Raw genomic sequence first — 23,599 nt, 5'->3', positions numbered from 1 at the left:
GGTTTTCAAATTTGTTGGAGTATAGTTTTTCATAATATTCTGTTATAATCCTTTTTATTTCAGTTGGGTCAACAGGTTCTCTTAAAGTATAAATGTGTCCTTGTTGAATTTTGGAGTTTCTGGGTGTGCAAATGGTTAAGTGCTTGACTACGAACAGAAAGGTTGGCTTTGTGAACCTACCCAGAGGCACCTCAGAAGAAAGGCCTGGAGAGCTGCTTCCTAAAAGTTACAGCCTTGAAAACCCTATGGAGTGAAGTTCTACTCTGACATACATGGGGTTGTCATGAGTTGGCATGAACTCCATGGCAAGTGGTTTGAGTTTTTTTGTTGTTGTTGCTGAATTTTACCAAGCCCACAACCGAAAGACTCCTAGAGATATCGGAAGTTCTTTATTTAATATGAAAAGGCTTTATACTTTCCCTTAAACAAAGAAGTCAACCCACTGGCCAAGAACCAGAACTTGAGGCACCACTGGAAAAGAGAAAAAAACGAAGGAGGCCAAGTACTTCCACATTTGCTCCTGGGGAAGAATATGCCCACCTCCCAGAGTTCTAATCAGGGGCAGTTCTGGACCCTGATTAATGAGTCCTTCAATGCTGCTGGTCTTGCTGCCCCCAGTGCTGCTCTAGAGTTTCCATTTTCACTCCAAATCTGGAAGTGCCCCCTCAGTGAAGAAAGCCCTGAGATTACGTGGAGGGAATAAAAGAGAAATGCAGATGTTAGTGCTATCTGAGACCAGCAGGAAATGTGAACTGCGTCAACTGAAATGGTCCAAATACCTACTGAAATACAAGCTAAAGTTCAGAACAGGAATACCACATCATGAATGTGATTTTTTTTTTTAAGGAGGGGACAGCTTTTGAGTTAAAAGTTTATGAGTCAATGTGGTATTTTATGATGTCTTTTTCTGGAATAGAGCTTCTCTGAGTCACAGTTGCAGTTAGGCTTTTGATTTAGCCTCCTGAAGAGGACTTCCTCTGCTATTTAGCTTGCTAAATTGGGATTGCTTATCTGTAGTCTGTGATTTATTTAAGTATGTGAATAAGATTTATTTTATGTAATATGTAATAATAATAACACTTGTATTTGCATACTATCTGCTAGGCACTGTCAGGGCTTTATAATTAACCCAGCTAATCTTCACAAGGCTACATGGTGCAGAAACTGAAGCACAGGAATGCATGTGATTCACTTATGGTCCCACATGCTAGGAAATAATGGTCCTGGGATTTGACAAAGGTGGTATGGTTCTGGACACTGTGCTAAACTATCTGTTTTTCCTTTGGAATGAAAACCCTGATATGAGCACTAATAATAATTTTCAAAGATGTACAAATTCTCCTTTTAAGAGAAAATAACATTTTATGAAAGTAGAAAGTGTATCTAAGAAGACAACACAGAACAGAAGTTAAGAGTTAGGACCAAGTTTGAATTCCAAGTCTTCTGCCTGTTTCCAAGCTGTGTGACTGTGGATAAGTAGTAACCTTGTAAAGACTCAGTTTTCTCACCTTTCAAACTGGGATTATAACAGTAAATTTATTGTAAAGATTAAATGAGACAGTGTATATTAAGTAACACATATCTAGCACAATACAATCACAGTAAATAGTACCAATTAATTTAACGTTAAAATACTTTGCCCCACACAATCTGATTAATAGTGAATTCATTCTAATGAAATCTAAAATTTCCATTTATTTCACTCTCAGAATATATATTAAAAGACTGTTTTATATAGACCACCAAGGATTTGAAAATGGCAGGAATATTTTTGGTTACAAGAATGAAATATAAAAATTGCTCTTAGCACATTCAAAGTTCTGGCAACACTCTGATGACATTAAACAAATAATTAAACTGAGAAGCAGCTGTCCAAGACAAACCAGAACAAATAATACCACCTTCATAGTTTGCTGAGCCATTTGGTTTACAGTCAGTTTCCCTGGAGCAGCAGCTGCTTGCCACTCAGCATCGTGGCTTCTAGTACCAAAGGAAGCTTTGTAACCAGATCACCCTAAGTCACTCTAATGTTTCAAGCTGCCAAAGACTTTGTGGTCAGACAAATTGTGGAAGGCTCCTACAATTTAAGACCAGGGATCTTTTTTCCACAGGAGTGATTCAATGTGCATTGAGTGTGAGTTCAAATTTCCTAAAGTTTTGGGATGTCTGTAAAACATCAGATGTCTTGTTCCTTGTGTTTCTTTTCAATAAATGTATTCGATTCACTGCTGATTTGACATTATCCTTTATTTAAGGAAAGTCTTGACAGTGTTCTTGGAAAATTGTCAGTAAAAAAGTTCTGGAGTTTCTGGCAAATAATAGACTTTCATATTAAGAAGTTATATCTGATTTGTCTAGAACCAAGGACCAGTTATTGTGTTATATGTGTTCACTCCCAAAATAAACTCAAAAAAAAAAAAAAAAAAAAGTTAATTAGCATTCTACGGAAGTTTCTCTTGAAAAAATATAAACTATACTCATAGTAAGGTGCTCTGGTGGTGCACTGGTTAAGCGCTCAGCTGCTAACCGAAAGATTGGCAGTTCGAACCAACCAGCCACTCCACGTGAGAAAGATGTGGCAGTTGGCTTCATTTAAGATCTACGGCCTTGGAAACTCTATGGGGCAGTTCTACTGTGTCCTATGGGTTTGCTATGAGTTGGAATAAACTTGATGACAATGGGTTTGGTTTGTGTTTATACTCATATAGACACTTATACTCACAATAGTCAAGCTAAAACAAGAGAAATAATCATACAAAAATACCACTCAAAGTTCTGCTTACCTAACAAATGCTGGGGAAGGTGACATTCTGGTTAATGGATTATTCGTAGCGAGACTTAACATGAATTGTCACACTGCTAGTAACTGGCTAAAGTAAGCATGTCGGAAATCAAAGTCCATGCTCCTAACACCATGCAATACTACCTCCCTATGAAACTATTAGAGGCATATTAGTGGTTTAGTGGTAGAATTCTTGCCTTCCATGAAGGAGACCTGAGTTTGATTCCCAGACAATGCATCTGATATGCAGCCACCAGCCATCTGTCAGTGGTGGATTGCATGTTGCTACGATCCTAAACAGGTTTCAGCGGCTTGTCCAGATTAAGACAGATGAGGAAGGCTTGGAGATCTATTTCCAAAAATCAGCCAATGAAAACCCTATGAATCACAACAGTCTGATCTGCAACCAATCATGGGGACAGCACAGGACCAGGCAACATTCTTTCTGGAGTCCCGGGGTGGTGCAAACAGTTAACATGCTCAGCTGCTAACCGAAAAGTTGGATGTTTGAGTCCACCTAGAGGTACCTCAGAAAAAAGGTCTAGCGACCTACTTCTAAAAAATCAGCCACAGTTCTACTCTGACATACATAAGGTCACCGTGAATCAGAATCAACTCAACGGCCACTGGTTTCAACTGGTATGAAACTATTACCAGAATGGATATGGCATGGCGAAAATACACTTATCAATTTACCAAAAGTCACATAGGCTTTGCTCAAATTTACATAACTTCACACTATTCACAATCTTTAGAACTACTGGCTTTACCTAAGAAATAGATAAGAAAAAACTTTATGCCTTTCAATGTCTTTAGAACATTTTCTTGATTGTGAACTAAACATTAGAACAATGTTATCTTTTTTTTAATCATTTTATGAATTTGTTATTTGTAATTCTAAAGACAATTTAAAACTGAACATTTAATGCAGGACCCCACTGAATAGGACACATATGATTAATGGCAATAAAAAATTTATATGACACTAATAACTGACATCTATAATTAAATTTGTATATATAAACCTAACTACATTACCAAAAAGAAAATCAACAGCCTCTTAATCTTTCAAATAGAAAAAGTTCACTAAAATTTTTTCCATGTAGTCTTTCTCACATTAAATAGGCCCGAAATACCATGTGTAAATACATATTAAACTATAGCTTCTATCAATATAATGCAAGAGAAAACTACATAGGTTTATACCTTCATAACTACAGTAATAGAAAACGTTGAGTGCATCCACTGCAGCTGGCCCTCTCTGTTTATATCCAAAAATCAAATCTATCCACTCATGAAGATGAGCAGAAACATACTCAGACTCCTAGAAAAAGAACAAATTTAATAATTAATAGAGACACTTTCCAACTCAAACGTAAATGTGGATCCTTTATAAAAATAAGGGCAAATTAAACATTTCCATACATAAAGCTTACTGGCTACAAATAAAATTCTTTCAAAATCAAGTTAAACAATTATTCAGTATCTACCACATGTATTGACTGTTCATATCTACTATAATTTAGAGAACCACTCCCAGGGAGTAGGACAGTGGCTGCTAACCAAAAGGTGGGCAGTTCCAAACCCACCAGCTGCTCTGTGGGAGAAAGATATGGCAGTCTGCTTCCATAAAGATTTACAGTCTTGGAAACCTTCTGGGGTAGTTCTACTCTGTCCTATGGGGTCGCTATAAGTCAGAATCAATTTGATGGCAGTAGATTTGGTTTTTGAATTGAAGTTATCTATTGTTGTTCTCCTGTCTTTGTCTTACCACTGATGTCATGTAGGGGCAGATAACTTGTCTCTTCAGTTTTCAGACACAAGAGGAGTTGCATTTAAGGAGTCTCATCTACACATGGACTTGATTTGGATGATAAGATCCTTAACTTTAGGCCTGATGCCTTAATGCAGGGGCCAGCAAACTACTGCTTGTGGGCCAAATCTGGCTGGCTGCCAGATTTGCAGATTAGCAGAACACAGACACAACTTATCTGCTTTCACACTACAATGGCAGAACTGAGGAGTTGCCACAATTACTGTCTGGCCCTTTATAGAAAAAGTTTGCTGATCCCTGCCTTAATGGGATGAGACTTGGGAGTCTTAAGAGGAAGTGAGAATATTTTACATGCAGAATTAAATAATTTGTGACCAGTGGACAGCCGATGTGGTGGATTAAAGGCTGCAAATTCTTTGTCACTCTCCCTATTGAAAGGAGAGTTTACTTCCCCTCTCCTCCTTGAATCTGAACTGATCCTGTGACTGCTTAACCATCACAAGATGGCAGAAGGGATGATGTGACATTTCTGAACCTAGGCCTTAAGAAAGCACAAAAGCTCCCACTTTTGTACTTTTGGGGACATGGTGAGGGCAAGAAGTCCAGCTATCCCAGTGTGTCAATGCAGTCTGCAGATGATCCAACCCTAGATGCCGTGTGACTGCAACTGCATGAGAAACCTTAAGCAAGACCAGAAAAAGTACTGCCAATTGACACCAGTCAGCCCACAGAACTGTGAAAGATAATAAAATGGGCAACAGATTTCAAGACAGTTTGTTACACACTTCTAATATCTTATTACTATGATCTAGAAAGTACGTCTTCCTAAAATCCTGGATCCCACTTCATTTCATACATAATATAGGAGAAATCCACCTGAGAAGTTCCTGGTGGGCTAACAGGGTAATTTTCACATTTGCTTTGTTTCATTTGGAAACCCTGGTGGCGTAGTGGTTAAGATCTACAGCTGCTAACCAAAAGGCCGGCAGTTTGAATCTACCAGGCGCTCCTTGGAAACCCTATGGGGCAGTTCTACCCTGTCCAATAGGGTCGCTGAGTCAGAATCGAGTGGATGGCAATGAGTTTTTTGATTTGTTTCATTTTTCCCAATTCCCTATTCATGCACAGGACTGCTACTTACAAATGTTATAATCTCACCCTGAATTTTATAAATTTACTTACAAATGTTATAATTTAATCTTGACTTTTGTAAACTTGACAAACTACGTACTAAAGACAAGGAGTGTTGCAAAGTATTCGCCTAATTAGTTTAAGAGTCTGCAACGTTTCACTTTAGACAACTAAATTGTCTGTTGTGGGAAAAATATGGAGCCATCAACATTATCTGCAAGATACTAACACAATAATATCAACTAACCCTTACTAGTCCTTCAATTCCAAACTGGAAATACTTTTAATAATTTTTTTTTGTGTGTGCTGTATGTGAAAGTTAACAGCTCAAGTTAATTTCTCATTCAAAACTTTATACACATATTGTGACACTGACTGCAATCCCCACAATGTGACAGCACACTCTCCCTTTCCACCCTGGTTTCCTTGTGTTCATTCACCAGTTCCTGTCCCTTCCTGCGTTCTCATCCTGCTTTTGGACAGGAACTGCCCATTTGGTCTTGTATATTTGACTGAACTAAGAAGCATGTTCCTCACACGTATTATTTTTTGTTTTATAGGCCTGTCTAATCTTTGTCTGAAGAGTGGGCTTCGGGAATCGTTTCATTTCTGGGTTAATGGAGCGTCCGGGGGCTGTAGTTTTGGGGGTTCCTCCAGTGTCTGTCTGACCATTAAGTCTGGTCTTTTTACGTGAATCTGAGTTCTGTTCTACATTTTTCTCCTACTCTGTCCGGGACTCTCCATTGTGTTCCCTGTCAGGATGGTCACTGGTGGTAGCTGGGCACCATCTAGTTCTTCTGGTCTTAGGCTGGTGGAGTCTCTGTTTTATTTGGTCCTTTAGTCCTTTGGGCTAGTATTTTCCTTGTATCTTTGATTTTCTTCATTCTCCTTTGCTCCGAGTGGGATGCGACCAATAGCTATATCTTAGATAGCTGCTCTCAAGCTCTTATGACCCCATACGCTACTCACCAAAGTGGGATGTAGAACATTTTCTTTATAAACTATGTTATGCCAATTGACCTAGATGTCTCCCGAAACTATGGTCCCCAGGCCCCGGCCCCAGCCCCAGCTACTCTGTCCCTCAAAGTGTTTGGATGTGTCTAGGAAATTTGCTTTCGCTTTGGTCCAGTTGTGCTGACTGCCCCGGTATGATGTGTTGTTCTTCCCTTCACCAAAGCTGACCCTTGTAATAATTTTTTAAGTGGCTTTTAGAATTTGGTTTCCTTATTAGAAACTTAGTAAAATCCTTCAGAGAAAACAAAAGCTTATCACTGTTAGATCTGAAACAATGTAGGAACTGCCAAACATCAAACTATACCAGTTTGTTGACTAGAATAGTTCCACATACAGCAGGCATGTATCTTATGGAACTGAAAATATTTAATCTTTTGATAAATATTCATAAAATTGTATTATACTGTCACTATAACAAAATTCATATCCTCAAAATAATTAGTATATTGTACTTTCTAAAGCAGCATACACAGTAGATTACAAATTTATCTAGAAAATAATTAACAGTCAAATATACTTTATTCCACCCTCTAAAAAACATATGGCTGTATCTTCTTAATCTGTCTAATAACTAAAGACAAAAATCTTACCAGAGCTCTCCTATGTTTATAGATGAAATCTTCAGCCGACTTAGCCCATTTGGGGAGAATGACATCATTCACTAGTTCTTTGGAAACTTGTAGACAACCCAAATTAAATTCTAAGACATGTAAAAGATAAACGTATAAATAATTTTAGATTTAAATAAAACAAACACAAATTAGAGTACATTCTTGAGAAAAACAGATGGCTTTTTTCCTTCTTTAGTTAAGAGTGAAAGGTGATAATTGAGTTGTCTTTTGCTCTAAATTTATTCCACAGATAAAAATAACGCTTTTCTGCCTGAATGTAATTTATCAGTTGATTAAAAAATTGTAGATGAAAATAAAATAGTTTTAAATTAGTTACTTGCAAGGTAAATCACATTACTAATTAATTCTTTTGTTGAGAAAAATGGGGAAACTATAACTACGATCCTCATCTTAACCTGAACAAAAAATAAACACTCTTCTTACATTAAAAATAAATAACATGGAAGGTGAAAACAAGCCAAGTGTCCATCAATAGATGAATGCATAAATAAAATGTTGTGTATACATACAATGGAATATTACTTAACCATAAAAAGAAATGAAGTTCTGATACATGCTACAACACAGATGAACCCTGAAAACATTAGAGTCAAATAAGTCAGACACAAAAGGACATATACTGTATGATTCCACTTATATGGAATATCTAGAATAGGCAAATGCATAGTGCCAAAGTTAATTAGTGGTCATCAGGAGTGGGTAGAAGGGAGAAATGGGGAGTTATTACTTAGGGGGTACTGAGTTTTTTATATGGGTGATGAAAATAATTTGGAAATTGTTAGTGGTAATGGTTGTATAACATGGTGAATGTAATTAATGTCATTGAACTGTACATGTAAAAATGGTTTTAAAATGGCAAATGTTTTGCTATATATTTTACCACAATAAAAGTTTTTAAAAATAAAAAAGTAAATGACATAGTCCCTCTAATGGTTAATTTAAGATATATAGCTCCTTAGGGCTTTTTGGTGTAACTTACACCTTAAATTCGCTCACTAGGAGAGTTTGTATTTGTCTTATGCAAGAACTATGTATTCATATACTACTATTCTAAGTTGGTATTGACAAAAAGATTTGCTCGTATATAGTTACAACACAGCATTCTGTCAAACTTTTCCCAAAGATGAGGTTTTCTTGTTCATACAGTGCGGGGGAAAAAGTGTTAACACAAGACTTTTCAAAAAAGAAGCTGCCTTAAAATACCAGTGTGTTCCAAGTTGGAGAAAGGTTTAAAGGTCATAGAATGGCAGGATGAACAGGGTCTCTGACTTTATCTTAATCCAACCACTGTTTAGCAGATATTGTTTGTTACCCACCCCATGACCATTCCTTCTTCTCATCTGCTAGCAGAGCCTTCATTTTGTCCAAGTGTCCATTTCTACCCTATATGACTCAGGGATTAACCAAAGTCAGAGTAATTTCTGCCCACTGCATGTGACTGGTTTAGGTGTTGGTATATTACCCAACTCTGGACAATAAGCAGAGGTTATGAGAAAGGTTTTCTCACTCTTAAGAAAAAAACACAATGAATTAACAATCCCACTTCTTTCTCAAACACTGTTGTATTGGCCCATGGTGCCTAGAACTGCTTTAATCATTTCTAACCATGAGAAGAACTAGCCAAAGACAAAGCCAAAATACTTAGAATGGCAGAATGGAAACAAAGAACTTGGCCTTGATGATTTTTTAAGCTACCTGAAACAATCATACCTTAGAGGTTTTTATTATGGAAAATACTAAAATTTCCTTGCTCGTACAATTTTGAGTTGGTTTTGTTAATATCTGTTCCTGAAGGCATTATGATATACCTTGCTTTCTCCTACCCAGCTCATTTCAAACAAAGAGAGAACACACAGTTAGAAATCAAACCTTCAGGATAGTAGTACTAAGTACCTCTGGCTCTGGTGAATACTTTATCATAAACATGGAAAGCTCTGCATCCAGATCTAATCTGCTCATCCTTCCTGTCCCTGATACCCTGCTTTAGAAGACTCTAATCCATAGGCTGAGAGTCTAGGATGAGACTCAATCGATTATCTGAATTTCTGAAACTCATCAATTCTGATCGCCCTACACTGAGAATCAGATGTCCTGCCTCCAACACCCTGCCCCAGGATGCATGGTTAAAGTGCATAATTCTACTGACCAAGCAAAGGGTTAAACACTAACATTACCTGCTAGGGGAGGAAAGAAGTTGGCAATAGTCCTTTGACACTTTGGAGTCTCCCTAAAGAATACCAGTAGTGTCAATCTTGCCAATTTCCTCATTTGTGCTTAAAAATAAACCTAACAGTATCTCATAGAAAAAGTATTTGGATAGTTTTAATAAAGTATATTTTTAAAGACCATATTTATCTTCAGCTTCTTTACTTGAAAAACATAATGTGAATTTTTAAATATTACAGTGACTTAAACCGTCATTACTTTCATTTTTTTTTTTTTTCTTACTGCTCTAAATCAGGAGACAGCAAACTTTTCTATAAAGGGTCAGAGAGTAAATATTTTCCACTTTGTGGGCCATATGGTCTCTGTTGCAACTACTCAAACCTGCTGTTATACTGTGAAAGCAGCCATTGATAACACATAAATGAACGGGCTGGCTGTGTTCCAATAAAACTTTATTTATAAAAAACAGTGGTAGGCCATATTTGGCCAACAGACCCATAGTTTCTTGACCTCTGATCTAAATTCTCACATTATCTTTCACACACAGGTTTTTAATTTAAATGGCTATATGGCTGAAATAGCCTATAGCCATTTTTGTTTCTTTAGTAAACACTGTACTCATAAAAATTCTCTTACCAATTCAAATTGACTCATTTATCTTAGTTCCTTAAGACACTTCCCTGGAAGGTAAGACTGGTTCCTAGGCATTGGTTAAGCCCTGTCACTGAGTAATCTATAGACTGAATGAACCTTTAATAATCTGTAGAAAGCCAAAAAACCAAATTCGTCCCCATCAAGTTGATTGTGACTCATAGCAACCCTATAGGACAGAGTAGAACTGCCCCACAGGGTTTCTAAGGAGCAGCTGGTGGATTCAGACTGCCAACCTTTGGTTAGCAGCCAAGCTCTTAACCACCGCACAACCAGGGCTCCAATGAAATAATCTGCAGAACATGACAAAATTTTCCTAAAAGACACTTTCCAGACTACTTTATTGGGACTTGTCGAGTCAAATTCTTAATTCCCTATTTCTTACGATTTTGATTTTCCAAAAACTCTGGGAAATAGAAGAATTCAGGAATAAGCTCCTTCACATCATATGGATTATCCATGAGAGCCTGCCAGGTAGCAGGGATGGAATGGAATTGTCGGTCTGCACAGTCAAACCTGCATGTGGAGAATGAAAGAAAACAGTGATTTTTTTTTTTAAATTGTAATTTAGATGAAGGTTTACAGAACAAATAGTTTCTCATTAAACAGTTAGTACACATATTGTTTTATTACAATGGTTAACAACCATATGACACGTCAACGCTGTCCCTTCTCAGCCTTGGGTTCCCTATTACCAGCTTTCCTGTCCGCTCCTGCCTTCCAGTCCTTGTCCCTGGACTGTTGTGCCCCATTAGTCTCGTTTTGTTTTATGGGGCTGTCTAATCTTTGGCTGAGCAGTGAACCCTGGGAGTGACTTCATTACTGAGCTAACAGGGTGTCCAGGGGCCATACTCTTAGGGTTTCTCCAGTCTCTATCAAGCCAGTAAGTCTGGTCTTTTTTGTGAGTTAGAACTTTGTTCTACATTTTTCTCCAGCTCTGAATGGGACCCTCTGTTGTGATCCCTGTCAGAGCAGTTAGTGGTGGTAGCCGGGCACTATCTAGTTGTCCTGAACTCAGTCTGGTGGAGGCCGTGGTAGTTGTGGCCCATTAGTCCTCTGGACTAATCTTTCTCTTTTATCTTGTTTTCTTCATTCTCCCTTGCTCCTGAAGGGATGAGACAAGTGGTGTATCTTTGATGGGTGCTCACAGGCTTTTAAGACCCCAGACGCTACTCACCAAGTTAGAAGGTAGAATATTTCCTTATAAACTGTGTTATGACAATTGAGCTAAATGTTCCCCGAGACCATGGTCCCCACAGCCCTCTGCCCAGCCATTCGGTCCCTCAGGGAGTTTGGATGTGACTATGGAGCTTCCATGACCTTTCCTTCCACAAGTTGAGAACAGTGGTTATTGAATGAGCAACAAGAGTGCATTAAACAAAACTTAAAATCCCTTCAGACTTCCTAGTGAGTGAAGCTTCTCTTTATCTTTTTCTTTAATGTCTAAAAATATAATTTTCTCTACCTATTGTGATAATCTATCTTTTGTAGTGTGTTGTTAGGAACTAAATCATTTTAATCACCAATATCATCTTAGTTAAAACAACTGAAAACCAAATCATTCTGAAAAAAAAAAGGTCAAGTAATTGAATTAAATATAATGTTAAGAGAATTTTTTAAATGGCTTAATTTTTTGCTGAGTAAAATTTATTACAGAAAGTGAGTAAACATTATTTGAATACTCTGAAGAGTTTAAATATCACTCTAAATATTATATTATTAATCTACTTGGTTAATACATCTATAGGAACGTTGCTGATTTAATCCTTGATAAATACTGGTAAATATCTTTATAAACTCTTCTGCCCAAAACCAAAGGATGAGTCAGAGGAATAGCAACAGTTTTGAAATAGCTGAAGTTTTTATATTTTACTTGCATATACTATTATCCTATTTTTATTTAAGTTTTAAGTTCCTTCATGGGCACTCAGAGCCTGCGGCTGTTGGAAAAAGCTCAAGTGGTCATGCTGCAATTTTATCATGCTTTTCCTAATCACAGTAAGTATAAACCGCTTTTGTTTCATTTCCTTTGATATCATTTTCAAGGGTTTATTTATTAAGTGATGGCTTTCAGTCTGAAAAGGTAAGGACATGCTCTAAAGAAAAAAGTGACACTCATGACTGATTTGACTCACTTTTTTATGCCTACTAATCTTGTTTTGAGGCAGAGCTTATCATTATATATTACTTAGCAGAATTTTGAATCTAATTATAAACAGACAATGGGCAATCTTCAAAGTTTAATCATGGTATATTCCTATTTAAGGAGAGGTACAGTAATTTTAGTGGCAGAATTTTTTTTGAGCAGCTTTATTGAGATATAATTCACATATTATACAATTCACTCACTTAAAGTGTATAATTCAATGATTTTTAGGACAGTCACACAGTTGTGCAACCATCACCATAATTTTAGGACATTTTCATATCACCCCAAAATGAAACCCTGTATCCATTAGCAGTCACTCCCCATTCCACCTAGCCCCGACCACTGGCAACCACGAATCTATTTTCTGTCTCTCTAGATTTGCTTATCTGGACATTTCATACGAATGGGATCATACAATATGTGGTCCTTTGTGACTGTCTGCTTTCATCTGGTATACTGTTTTCAAGGTTCATCCATACTGTAGCATGTATCAGTACTTCATTCCTTTCACTCATTCAAGCCAAATAATATTCCGTTGTATGGACATAACATCTTTTTGTTTTAATGAACAAATTTACAAAACAAGGGACTGCTGATGCATAGAATATACCACATTTTATTTATTCATTTATCAGCTGATGGACATTTGGGTTGTTTCCATTTTTTGGCTATAATCAATAATGCTACTATGAACATTCATGTACAAGTTTTTATGTGGACATGTGTTTTCAGTTATCTTGGGTATATACCCAACAGAGGAACTGCTGGGTCACGTGGTAATTCTATGTTTAACCTTTTGAAGTACTGCCAGACTGTTTTCCATAGCAGCTGCATCAATTTACATTCTCACCAGCAGTGTATGAGGGTTCCAATTTCTCCATATCCCCACTAACACTTACTATGTCTTTTTGATTTTGGCCATCCTAGTGGGTATGAAGTGGTATGTCACTGTGGTTTTGATTTGCATTTCCCTGAAGACTAATGATGTTGCGCATCGTTTTATGTGTTTATTGGACATTGGTATATCTTCTTTAAAGAAATGTCTATTCAAGTCCTTTCCCTATTTTTAATTTGGTTATTTGTCTTTTTATTATTGAGTTGTAAGACTTTTTCTATCTATTCTAGATACAACTGCCTTATCAGATATATGATTTACAAATATTTCCTCCCAATGAGTGGGTAGTCTTTTCACTTTTTTGTTGGTGTTCTCTGAAACACAATCAGAATCTATATTTGAAGCTTTATAAAAAAATCATGTACTTGTGAAATCATTAAAAGCTGAAAAGACCCAGTTATGCTTACTGTACCTTATTGGGGGAGGAGGGGAACTACCTGCTACTGTGGTATTTGGAAGTCCCTGGGTGGTGCAAACAGTTATCACAGTCGAAGTTAACAGAAGGTTGGAGGTTTGAGAAGAAAGGCCTAGCGATCTACTTCTGAAAAAACAGCCACTAAAAATCCTATGGAGTTTTGACATGCATGGGGTCACCAAAAGTTAGAACTCATTTGACAGCAACTAGTTTCTTGTGATATTTGCAATATTTGAGGATCTGTAGTGATCCTGGGGACAAACTTTCTTCTTGAAGCCAAGGCTTATTGTACTTAAGGTAGTGATAAAAGATCCAGGCTAATTCTGAAAGACAGAAGCTCTATGGAAAGTCAGAGTAGAATAGGCAATGTTTACACAAGCTACTGATTGGGTGGGGAAGGCAAAGGATAATGTGAAAGCGAAAGGTGAAATGGAGACAAAACGTGAATAAGTAGGGAGCCACCTGGAGGATATACTGGAGAGTAGAGGATTCATGGAGGAATTTATTTCTTTAGGATGATTAGGAAAATGTGAAAAATAGGTTAGTTATAACTGTAGTAGGCAATATGTTAATACAATGGTATCATAGACCTGTTTGAGCTGCTGCTAATAATGTAAGAGTCCTTCATTCATTTTTTTTTTAAATTGTACTTTAGATGAAGGTTTACAGAACAAACTAGCTTCTCATTAAACAACTAGTACACATATTGTTTTGTGACATTGGCTGCCAACCCCATGACCTGTCAACATTCTCCCCTTCTCGACCCTGGGTTCCTCTTTACCAGCTTTCCTGTCCCCTCCCGCCTTCTCCGTCTTGCCCCTGGGCTAGTGTGCCCATTTAGTCTTGTTTTGTTTTATGGGCCTGTCTAATCTTTGGCTGAAGGGTGAATCTCCGGAATGACTTCATTACTGAACTAAAAGGGTGTCCAGGGGCCATACTCCGAGTTCCTCATTCTTCCTTCTTTCTATTCTTCTTGCTAAATAAACATTTTTAGCAAGACTATATAGACATTGGTTAGGTTTGACTCTCTAGTAGATACGTATCTTGGATCTAGGTCTAAATCAGATCCAACTTTAAATCACTGGTAGGTCCCTGAAACCAGTAGAATCACAAAGGTACATGGGATAACAATAAAAAAGCATTCTCCTTACAAGTTATTTGTGCAAGTCAGTTTGAGTGACTTATTCTCAAACGAGTTTGGCATAGACTATTTTTATCTAGAGGTGCTATATGCATCAATGCCTACTGGAGGAGAGTTAAAAAGACTTGGCCCTGCTGTACAACAAATGGCATAAAGGCAAGTAGTTTTAAACACTAACATACAGTCATAAGAAAATATCTTCTGCACCCAAAACATACCTTCCACTCTGCAGCTGGATGTGAAGGGAGGTAAATGGTTCTACACGAATAAGATAATGCATAACCCCTGCAGAATTTGAATAGTGAGTACCATAATGAAACTTGTCAATAGTGCCCATTGGATCCTCAAAATTTTCATATCTAAAAGAAGAAACCAAGGTTTTATAACCACTAACAGTAAAATTAAATCAGAGGAACATAAGTTTGTGTTGTGTTGCTGAAAACATGGTTTTAAAAAAGTCCTTATTAATGTTTTATTATCAAATATGTATGCTTATCAAGCATACTATATTAATAAATGAAAAAAGTTATAGTCATTAAAACTTTTTTTCAAACAATGAATTACTAATAATACTGGATTCTGAAAACAGTTTTGTATTATGTAATAATACATGTTCATTGTAAAAAAACTAGAAAACACAGAGAACTAAAAAAGAAGAAAAATCTTGGAGATGATTTGCAAAGAAAAAAATAATAATGCACCATCTAGTTTCAAATAAATCTAGAATTACTAAGTTAGTTTGCAAAATATTTCTTTGTTCTTATTATCAGAAGTCATAGCTGACAAGTCATCCACAAGTCCACATGGAGAAAAAAGGAAATTAAAACCAGATAATTCTATTACCCGTCAGCAGTATGCTTTGAAGAAAAAAAAATTGTGAGATGTTTACATATAGCTTAGATAATTAATAAACAGAACTATAAATATTTCCTGTCTTTATTAAAATGATACTTTCTAAATTTTCACACATTTCATTGTTCTTTATTCACATTACTGTTGAACGGTATATTAGCATTATTAAATTTATAGCTACAAAAATATTATTATGTTAGACAGTTATTTTTACATGTTGGATTAGGTTATTAAAATCTAAAATTTTCAAGCGCCTACTACCCTTTAGCATATAATTATTACAAGATGAAAATAAATTCTGAATAATATCAATTTAAATTTAGAAAAAAAAAGGAATGAACAGAACTGTACTTAAGATATTTGAATGGCAAGTGAGACACTGTCAAGAAAAATTAGTGCACCAATTATCAAACTCTGCTTATCAAAAGTAGTTGTACATTCCGAAAAATAACATTTGGTCTGTCATGGTAAAAATCTATATAAATTCAGACAAGCACCGAGTATCTTTAAAAACAGATAAAAGGCACTTACTTTTCTCTCATGGCTTTGGCATTTTTATCATTAACAACCCCAATTGGTTTGGAAAGATCTCGAAATACAGCTGGGTTATTAAGGTCCAACTCTTCTGAAGTATAGTCTTGTAAAATCCAGGGAAACTAAAAGAACCACAATTTACAATTCAGACATTCCTTCCTAGAGAATTTAATATCCCCATATCTAATATCAAATGTTTATCTAAAGACAAAAAAGGATAGTCTTTAAAAATACTTTTTTCCTGTTGCAAATGTTTATTCACTCTTAGTTCGATAACCAGAACTCCCCTGGAATATTTTCAACAAACTGAAAGAAAAACTCCTTTATTTTTAAATTACTCTTCATGTTTATATAGCATATTTTCAGGCAAATAACATGTGCGTTCTATGGTTGTTTGCCAACCTTGCCCTCCCCCTGTAAGGTATTTTTGTAAGCACGCTATACTAATTTTTTTTTTTTACAGCAACAAGTAAAAATAAACTGGCATGGCAGTGCTTGTGAAAATACCTTGTGGGGAGAGGGAGCAATTGGCAAACAAATGTAGAAGGCCGTGTCATTTATGTAAAAATGGGAAGAAAATATAAAAAAAGTCAAAAACAGTTTTATCTATGTTTAAAAATTTAAGTCATTTAAGTAACAAATACATACTTTTTGAGCATTATAAACCTGAAAGGTAATTTCGTATTTGTGAGATTTATATAAAAAAACTTACCACAGGATATTGTGCAAGGTCATTATAGGTCCGTCCTGCCATTGTATTTATTTGAATGAGGTAGTCAAAATTTGATATCTCTCTGTTCACCCATTTCTAGACAGCACAAAAGAGCTAAATCAAATTCAAATAATCTACATTTCTTAGAAATCAGCACAATTACTGACAGTACTAACATAATCTTGTGTTCCCCTTATCTCTATCATCTTCATAATAAAAGGAGGGCTTAAAAAAAAAAGGCTTAACAAGGAGATAAATCAATATAATTTTCCTAAATTTATTTTCTTTAAAAAACTGGGTTCTATAAAAGTAAGAAAGAGGTCAACATCAGTCTTACACTACAGTCCACAGGGTCTTCATAAGAATTGTCTTTTCTTCAATTAAATAATAATTGATTTAATAACCTTAAAAATATTAATTCTAGAAGGACTGCCTCATTTTGAAAAATTTTTATTAAAAGATTTAAATAATATGCATATTAAAATGTATCTTAATAATATATTAAACCAATTTAAGAATTTTAATGAAATATTAAATTAACTTTCCTCAGAGAACTGCCTTTATACAGCAATGATAAATGTGATTTTGCTACATTAGATACAAAATTTTCTAAAGAGATAATCATTATTTTCTTTTAATCACTTCACTGTACCTAGTCTGCTAATTACTCTACATAGTGAGTATACTCGACAATTCTGCTAAGAGATTAACATTCACCTTTAGGTTTACTGTGGGCCTTGAGCAGGGATATACCTATGGGGAACAGTGAGAAATGAATCTCTATATATTGATCTTATAAAGTCCAATTATAATTGTTCCTGTGTACCAGTTTGAAGAATCACTACTTTAATGAATAAAATTTATTTCATAGGCAACAGGGAAAGTACTTTATGAAATAAAGCTTATTCCACAGACAACAAGAAAGAACTGCTTATGGCTTTTGAATGAGAGCAACACTTAAAATTAATGCGTATGTAGGAGGAAGGAAAGTTAGGTGGCAAAGACTATGGTTAGGGGACTACTAATAGTCCTGGAAAGCAAAAAAACAGAAAAAAAAAAAAAAAAGCCTTCACTTGGGTTTTTGCAAATTCAAGTGATGTCAGGAAATAGGTGAGGATAAAATATACGAGGACATTAATTAGCTTTTGTTAGTAGAAGGACTGGTGATTTCATCTGCTGTTTATTCTTGGCATTTTTTATATTATCTTCTACTGTCTTGATTTTTACCTTGTGCATGAATTATTTTTATTATTAAGAAAAAAAATCACATTTTTCTTTTAAAAAAGAAAATTATTAAGGAAGAAGAATCCATAGGACATGCTTATGAACTGAATGATTTCGGAGAGGGGAGACACTGTGTGTGAGGGAAACAAAGGATGATTCAAAGACAATTCAAAAGATCAAACTGAAAGGAAAAATAATAGTTTGAATAATCAAAATGAAATGATCAGAAAAAAAAATTTTACTTTTAAGCAAAAGTCTGAGACATAAAATGAATACCAAAACAGTGCCTATTAAAATTTCCTACCTGTGTCAATCCTGATGCTTTGAATACCTCCTGTGGTGATCTGGTTCCATAACTATTTGGAGAATGAAGTGACAATAGTCTGCTATACACTCTGTTTCTAACCTATAAAGAACAACATTTTATAGTTCAAAAATTGATCAAGACAAATATGGATTACGGTTTCTATAACAAGCTTTATTAAGATATAATTCATATACCATAAAATTCACCCTTTTAAAGTATACAATACAATGGCTTTTAGTATATTCACATAGTTATAGAAGTATTACCACAATTTTAGAACATTTTCATCATCCCAAAAAGAAATCTCATACACATTAGCAGTCACTTCCCAATTTCCCCTCCCTCCCATCCCCTGGTAACCACTGATATACTTTCTGTCTCTATGCATTTGCGTATTCTGGACATTTCACATAAACAGTGGATTATGGTTTTAACTACTATACTAGACTTGGTGGAATCAAGCCACGTATTTTTTGAGAACATTATAATCATTAGACTCTGAATGAGAAAATTGTTTAAGTCTACTTCAAATTTAGTCACATCATTTACTAATCACATTGACAAATCATTTAATTTACTGAGTCTCATTTGTAAATTAAACCTAAGAATCTTTATCCTTATAGTGCTCTGAATCATTCAGAGCTATATAAATGACAAAGTGGCTGCAACAATGGGCTTAAGCATAGCAAAGATTGTGAGGATGGAGTAAGACTAGGCAGTGTTTCGTTCTGTTGTACATTGGGTCGCTGTGAATCGGAACCAACTCGACAGCACCTAACAACAACAACATATAAATGTAAAGTAATGAGATTCACCTTTGAACTTCAGTTTCCTCATCTATGAAAAAAGGAGTGATATAATTACCCCTATCTAATCTGAGGGTTATTATGAAGATTAGGTATTTTATACAAATATGCTTTAAAAACCATAGGCTACTCATCTAGCCTGAGACCGGGAGAACTAGATGGTGCCCAGCTACCACTACTAACCATTCTGACCAGGAACATAATTAGACAGAAAGGGAGAAAAATGCAGAACAAAAGTCAAACTCCTAAAAAAGGCCAGACTTACTGACTGATAGAGACTAGGGGAACACCTGAGACTAACAGCCCTAAGATATGCTTTGAAGTTGGAACTGAAGCCACTGCTGGCGGTCATCTTTCATCCAAATAACAGAATTACTTATAAAATAAACAATATCTATCACCTGTGAGTACTGTGCTCCCTTAAATAATCAACTACACAAGACCAAACAGTCAACATTTACTCTAAAACAAAGATGAGAAGCTAAGGAGGGCCAGGGAAGCTAGATTAATGGAAACAGAACAAACAGAATGAAAAAATATTAGAATGTTGACACACTGTGAAAAATGTAACCAATGTTATGGACCGATTTGTATAAACACTGCTAAATGGGAACCTAATTTGTTATCTAAACTCTCACCTAAAACACAATAAAATAATTTAAAAAAAAAGTATACTATACAATATACAGTATTCAGCAGGTACAGACTTCGTAATTACATGACACAGCTTTCTAAAAAAAGACATGCTTTGTATTTTCCTATGGGGAAAATCTATTTTTAATAGTACAGAGGTATCTGTTCTGTAAAAACAGAAAAATACTCTTAAAACGTCTGAATCAAATTATTTCTTGAGTGAACCCAGGTCCTACAGATGAGCAGAAACTTATTGTCTGAGTTAATCTTAAACATCATGACAGAATGAACATGCAAGGACTTTATTAGGGAGATAAGAGAAAATAGGGAGCCAGGCAAGATGGGGAGTGCCATCAGACAATCATGTAAGTCTGACCCCACGTAAAGGAAGCTCCTAAGTAATCTGCCCTAAGGTTACACAACTAGTGGTAGAATTGGTGCTTGAACCCAGGAAATCTGGCTTCAGATTAAGCTCTGAAATTATTTAAAAATTTATTGTATTCTTAGAAGAAATAGATCTCATTATTGCTGAATTTGAACCAAATCTATTTCCATAAATCCAGTCATATCATATATATTGCATGTTATATCATAATCAGATACTGTAAGGTACTCAACAGGCTGACACTCAATATGCTACAATTTCTTTATCTACCCATGTATATAAGAACTGACAACTGCCCTTCCAGTACTCAAATATAAACAAATCTCAACAAAAATTCATATAATGCTGAGACCTCAAAGTATATATTTTTTTCATCTAATATTTTGACCTGATCAAAGAGTACAATCCAAAGTTCCATCAGAGTTCACTAGCTAGGAAAGCATTTCAAGCTAATACTTCAGGGCTTCCAAAAAGGTAGCGTCTAACACACCTCTTTTTTGAAATTGAGAAAGTAGTTGGATTGGTCGACATGAAAAATCTCAAGGGCTGATCTCCTTAAGTTGTAACGCCGCAGGTGAATCTCTCGAACTTGGGAGTGAGGCCACTTGAAATCAAAACCTGCTCCTGAAAACGGAAGAAATCTTGTGACGGAGGTGCCATATAAAGTTACTTGTGCTATGCAGAAAATATTTCCTAAATCCTGACGAAAGTAGCACTTAAAGAAAAAGAATTTCTATGTCATAAAAGCCATTTGCTAAATTTACTGGACTTTTGAATTGTGTTTCTTTTATAACTCCTAAAAAAACATTCTATAGCTGTCCTACTGCCTTCCCAAGAGAATAGAAAATAATTCTGAATATTATATCTTAGAAATATTTTTCCTTTTCTCTTTATGCTAGTATCTTAGATTTAATTATCCTTTCATTATGACATAAAGGAGTAGGTGAGAAGCCTATAAAATAAGTATGCATGCAAACGTATGATAAAATTAAGACTGTATTTCATATCCTAGGTTTATAGCAATTCCCTCAGGTCAAACCTTTTAAAGAACATTAATAATAAAAAGAAAAGAATTCCCTTCAACACATTGTTGAATGACAAATTTAACCCCATACTGAGTTTCCATTTCTCCTTTTACATGACAGACTACAATGTCACAGTTCTGTCTTACTATTTTCTTCTTCTCATTCATGACTGATAAAGTGGATAGTTAATTACTGAACAACAGAAATTATTCTCCCAGAACTACTCACCATCTTCTTTTTCAACACTGCCATCATAGAAGTAAATATGTTGAGTAGTGATTTCAAATCTGCCAGGAATTACATCAATTATTGTAATGAGTTCACAGTCTTCTGTCAACACCAATTTTTCTTTTTGATCTTGTTCTTCTTTCTCATCACTGTAAAAACAAACAACAGACAAAAAACACCCAATATCATATTTCATTTAAATGGAAAGAATATCATATTCAAATAAATATCACATCTATAAAATAATTACCCAAGAAAGAACAGGTACTTGAATTACCTACAAGAAATAGTCTACTATATATATAGTCCAAATAGTTTTTATTACACAATGGTTTTGTTTCATTAAAAATAATAGGCAGTACATTTTAATTGTATATGATCCATTAATACAAAATATAATTGAAACTTAAGTAATACTGCCAGAGGACAGGTCAAACATGCAGCAGCACTAGTGATGTCATTTTAGCTATATTTTGGGAGACATGGTTTAACCCAGGAAATATCTGAATCCGTGAATAAAAGGCTGCATTATTAATGGTACTGTATAAATAATTATTAAAGTACTAACCATGACTCTTAAAATTGTAAAAGAAAATTTTGAACAGCAACTGAAACTAGTACATCACCATCATAGCAACCCCCTGACAATGTAACTGGAACATCTTTTCATATGCTTATTGGCATTTTAGGGAGCCAGGGTGGTGCAGTGGTTTAATCGTTTTGTTGCTAACCAAAAGGTCCACAGAACTTACCAGCTGCTCTGTGGAAGAAAGATGTGGCAGTCTGCTTCTGGAAAGATTTACAACCTTGGAAACACTATGGGGCAGTTTTACTCTGACCTACAGGGTCACTATGAGTCGGAATTGACTCAATGGCAATAGGTTTGGTTACTGGCCTATTAATGTCTTCTTTGGAGAAATGTCTATTCAGGGCCTTTACTGATTTTTTAACTGGGTTATCTGTCTTTCCATTGTTGAATTTTAAGATTTTTTAAATAAATTCTGAATGTAGACCCTTATCAGATATATGACTTGCAAATATTTTTTCCCATTGAGTGGGCTGTCTTTTTACTTTCTTGATGATGTCTTCTGATGCACAAAAGTTTTTAATTTTGATGAAGTCTAATTTTTCTAATTTTTTTCCTTTGGTTGCTGTCTTAGTTATCTAGTGCTGCTATAACAAAATACCCAAAATGGGTGGCTTTAACAAACAAATTTATTTTCTCACAGTTTAGGAGGCTAGAAGTCCGATTCAGAGTGCCACCTCCAGCGGAAGGCTTTCTCTTTCTGTCAGCTCTGGAAAAAGATCCTTATCTCTTTTGAGCTTCTGCTGGGTGATCTTCACGTGGCTTGGCATATCTCTTCCCACATCTCTGCTCTGCTCACTTTTTAAATCTCTTTTATATCTCAGAAGAGACTGACTCAAGATACACCCTAGACTAATCTTATCTCATTAATATAACAAAGACAACACCATTCCCAAATGGGATTATAACCACAGGCATAGTGGTTAGAATTTAAAACATATATTTTTCGGAGACACAATTCAACTCATAACATTTCACCCTTTGGCCCCCCAAAATTCATACCCTTGCCACATGCAAAACACATTCATTCACCCCATCATATCATCTCAAAAGGCTTAAATCCACTCTAAGTCCAAAATCTCATCTTCTGAATCATCTAAATCAAATATGGATGAGACTTTAGGAGTATTCCATCTTGGGGCAAAATTCCTCTTCATCTGTGAACCTGTGAAATCTAGATTACAAGCTATTTGATTCCAAAAAACAACAGTGGAACACGCACAAGGTAGATATTACAAATGGGAGAAACCTGTACAACAGGACACCAGCAAGTCCAAAACCCAGTAGAAATTTTTATATTAGCTCTCCAGGCTTGAAAATAATCCTATGTTCTCTGAGACTACCTGGGCTATGGCCCCCTCCTCCAGACTCTGGGTGTTGGCCATGCTGTCTGGATTCTGGGTGGATGCCCCTCGGTCCTGGGCTTCAGCTTTGCCTTCCAAGTCTACTGGGACAGCAACTCTGCTCCCTTGGCTTTGGGCAGCCCCATTTTCCTAGTACATCTGACTGGTGACCCCACCTCCTCAGATTCAGCAGGCCCCATTCTCCTGCCCCTTG

The 23,599-nt window shown here is 35.7% G+C and overlaps 1 protein-coding gene across 4 annotated transcripts in view; it reads right to left on the bottom strand.

Moving 5' to 3' along the window:
- The window catches only part of NBEAL1 (neurobeachin like 1), a 189,735-nt gene that overhangs the window by 23,734 nt on the left and 142,402 nt on the right, over positions 1-23,599 (bottom strand). For all 4 annotated transcript variants that reach the window (XM_004378242.2, XM_023733009.1, XM_023733007.1 and 1 more), the window contains exons 36-44: positions 21,457-21,605; positions 20,694-20,827; positions 18,377-18,478; positions 16,849-16,944; positions 16,134-16,258; positions 14,969-15,109; positions 10,536-10,666; positions 7,292-7,401; positions 3,989-4,106 (exon numbers count right to left, since the gene is read on the bottom strand). In XM_004378242.2, coding sequence (XP_004378299.2) covers positions 3,989-4,106; positions 7,292-7,401; positions 10,536-10,666; positions 14,969-15,109; positions 16,134-16,258; positions 16,849-16,944; positions 18,377-18,478; positions 20,694-20,827; positions 21,457-21,605 — 1,106 coding nt within the window. The remainder of the gene's footprint in view (positions 1-3,988; positions 4,107-7,291; positions 7,402-10,535; positions 10,667-14,968; positions 15,110-16,133; positions 16,259-16,848; positions 16,945-18,376; positions 18,479-20,693; positions 20,828-21,456; positions 21,606-23,599) is intronic.

Source organism: Trichechus manatus, unplaced genomic scaffold, assembly GCF_000243295.1.
Source record: "Trichechus manatus latirostris isolate Lorelei unplaced genomic scaffold, TriManLat1.0 scaffold00056, whole genome shotgun sequence".
Classification (NCBI taxonomy): domain Eukaryota; kingdom Metazoa; phylum Chordata; class Mammalia; order Sirenia; family Trichechidae; genus Trichechus; species Trichechus manatus.
Note: the sequence above shows the minus strand (reverse complement) of the source record. Positions and strands in the feature narration are given on the sequence as shown.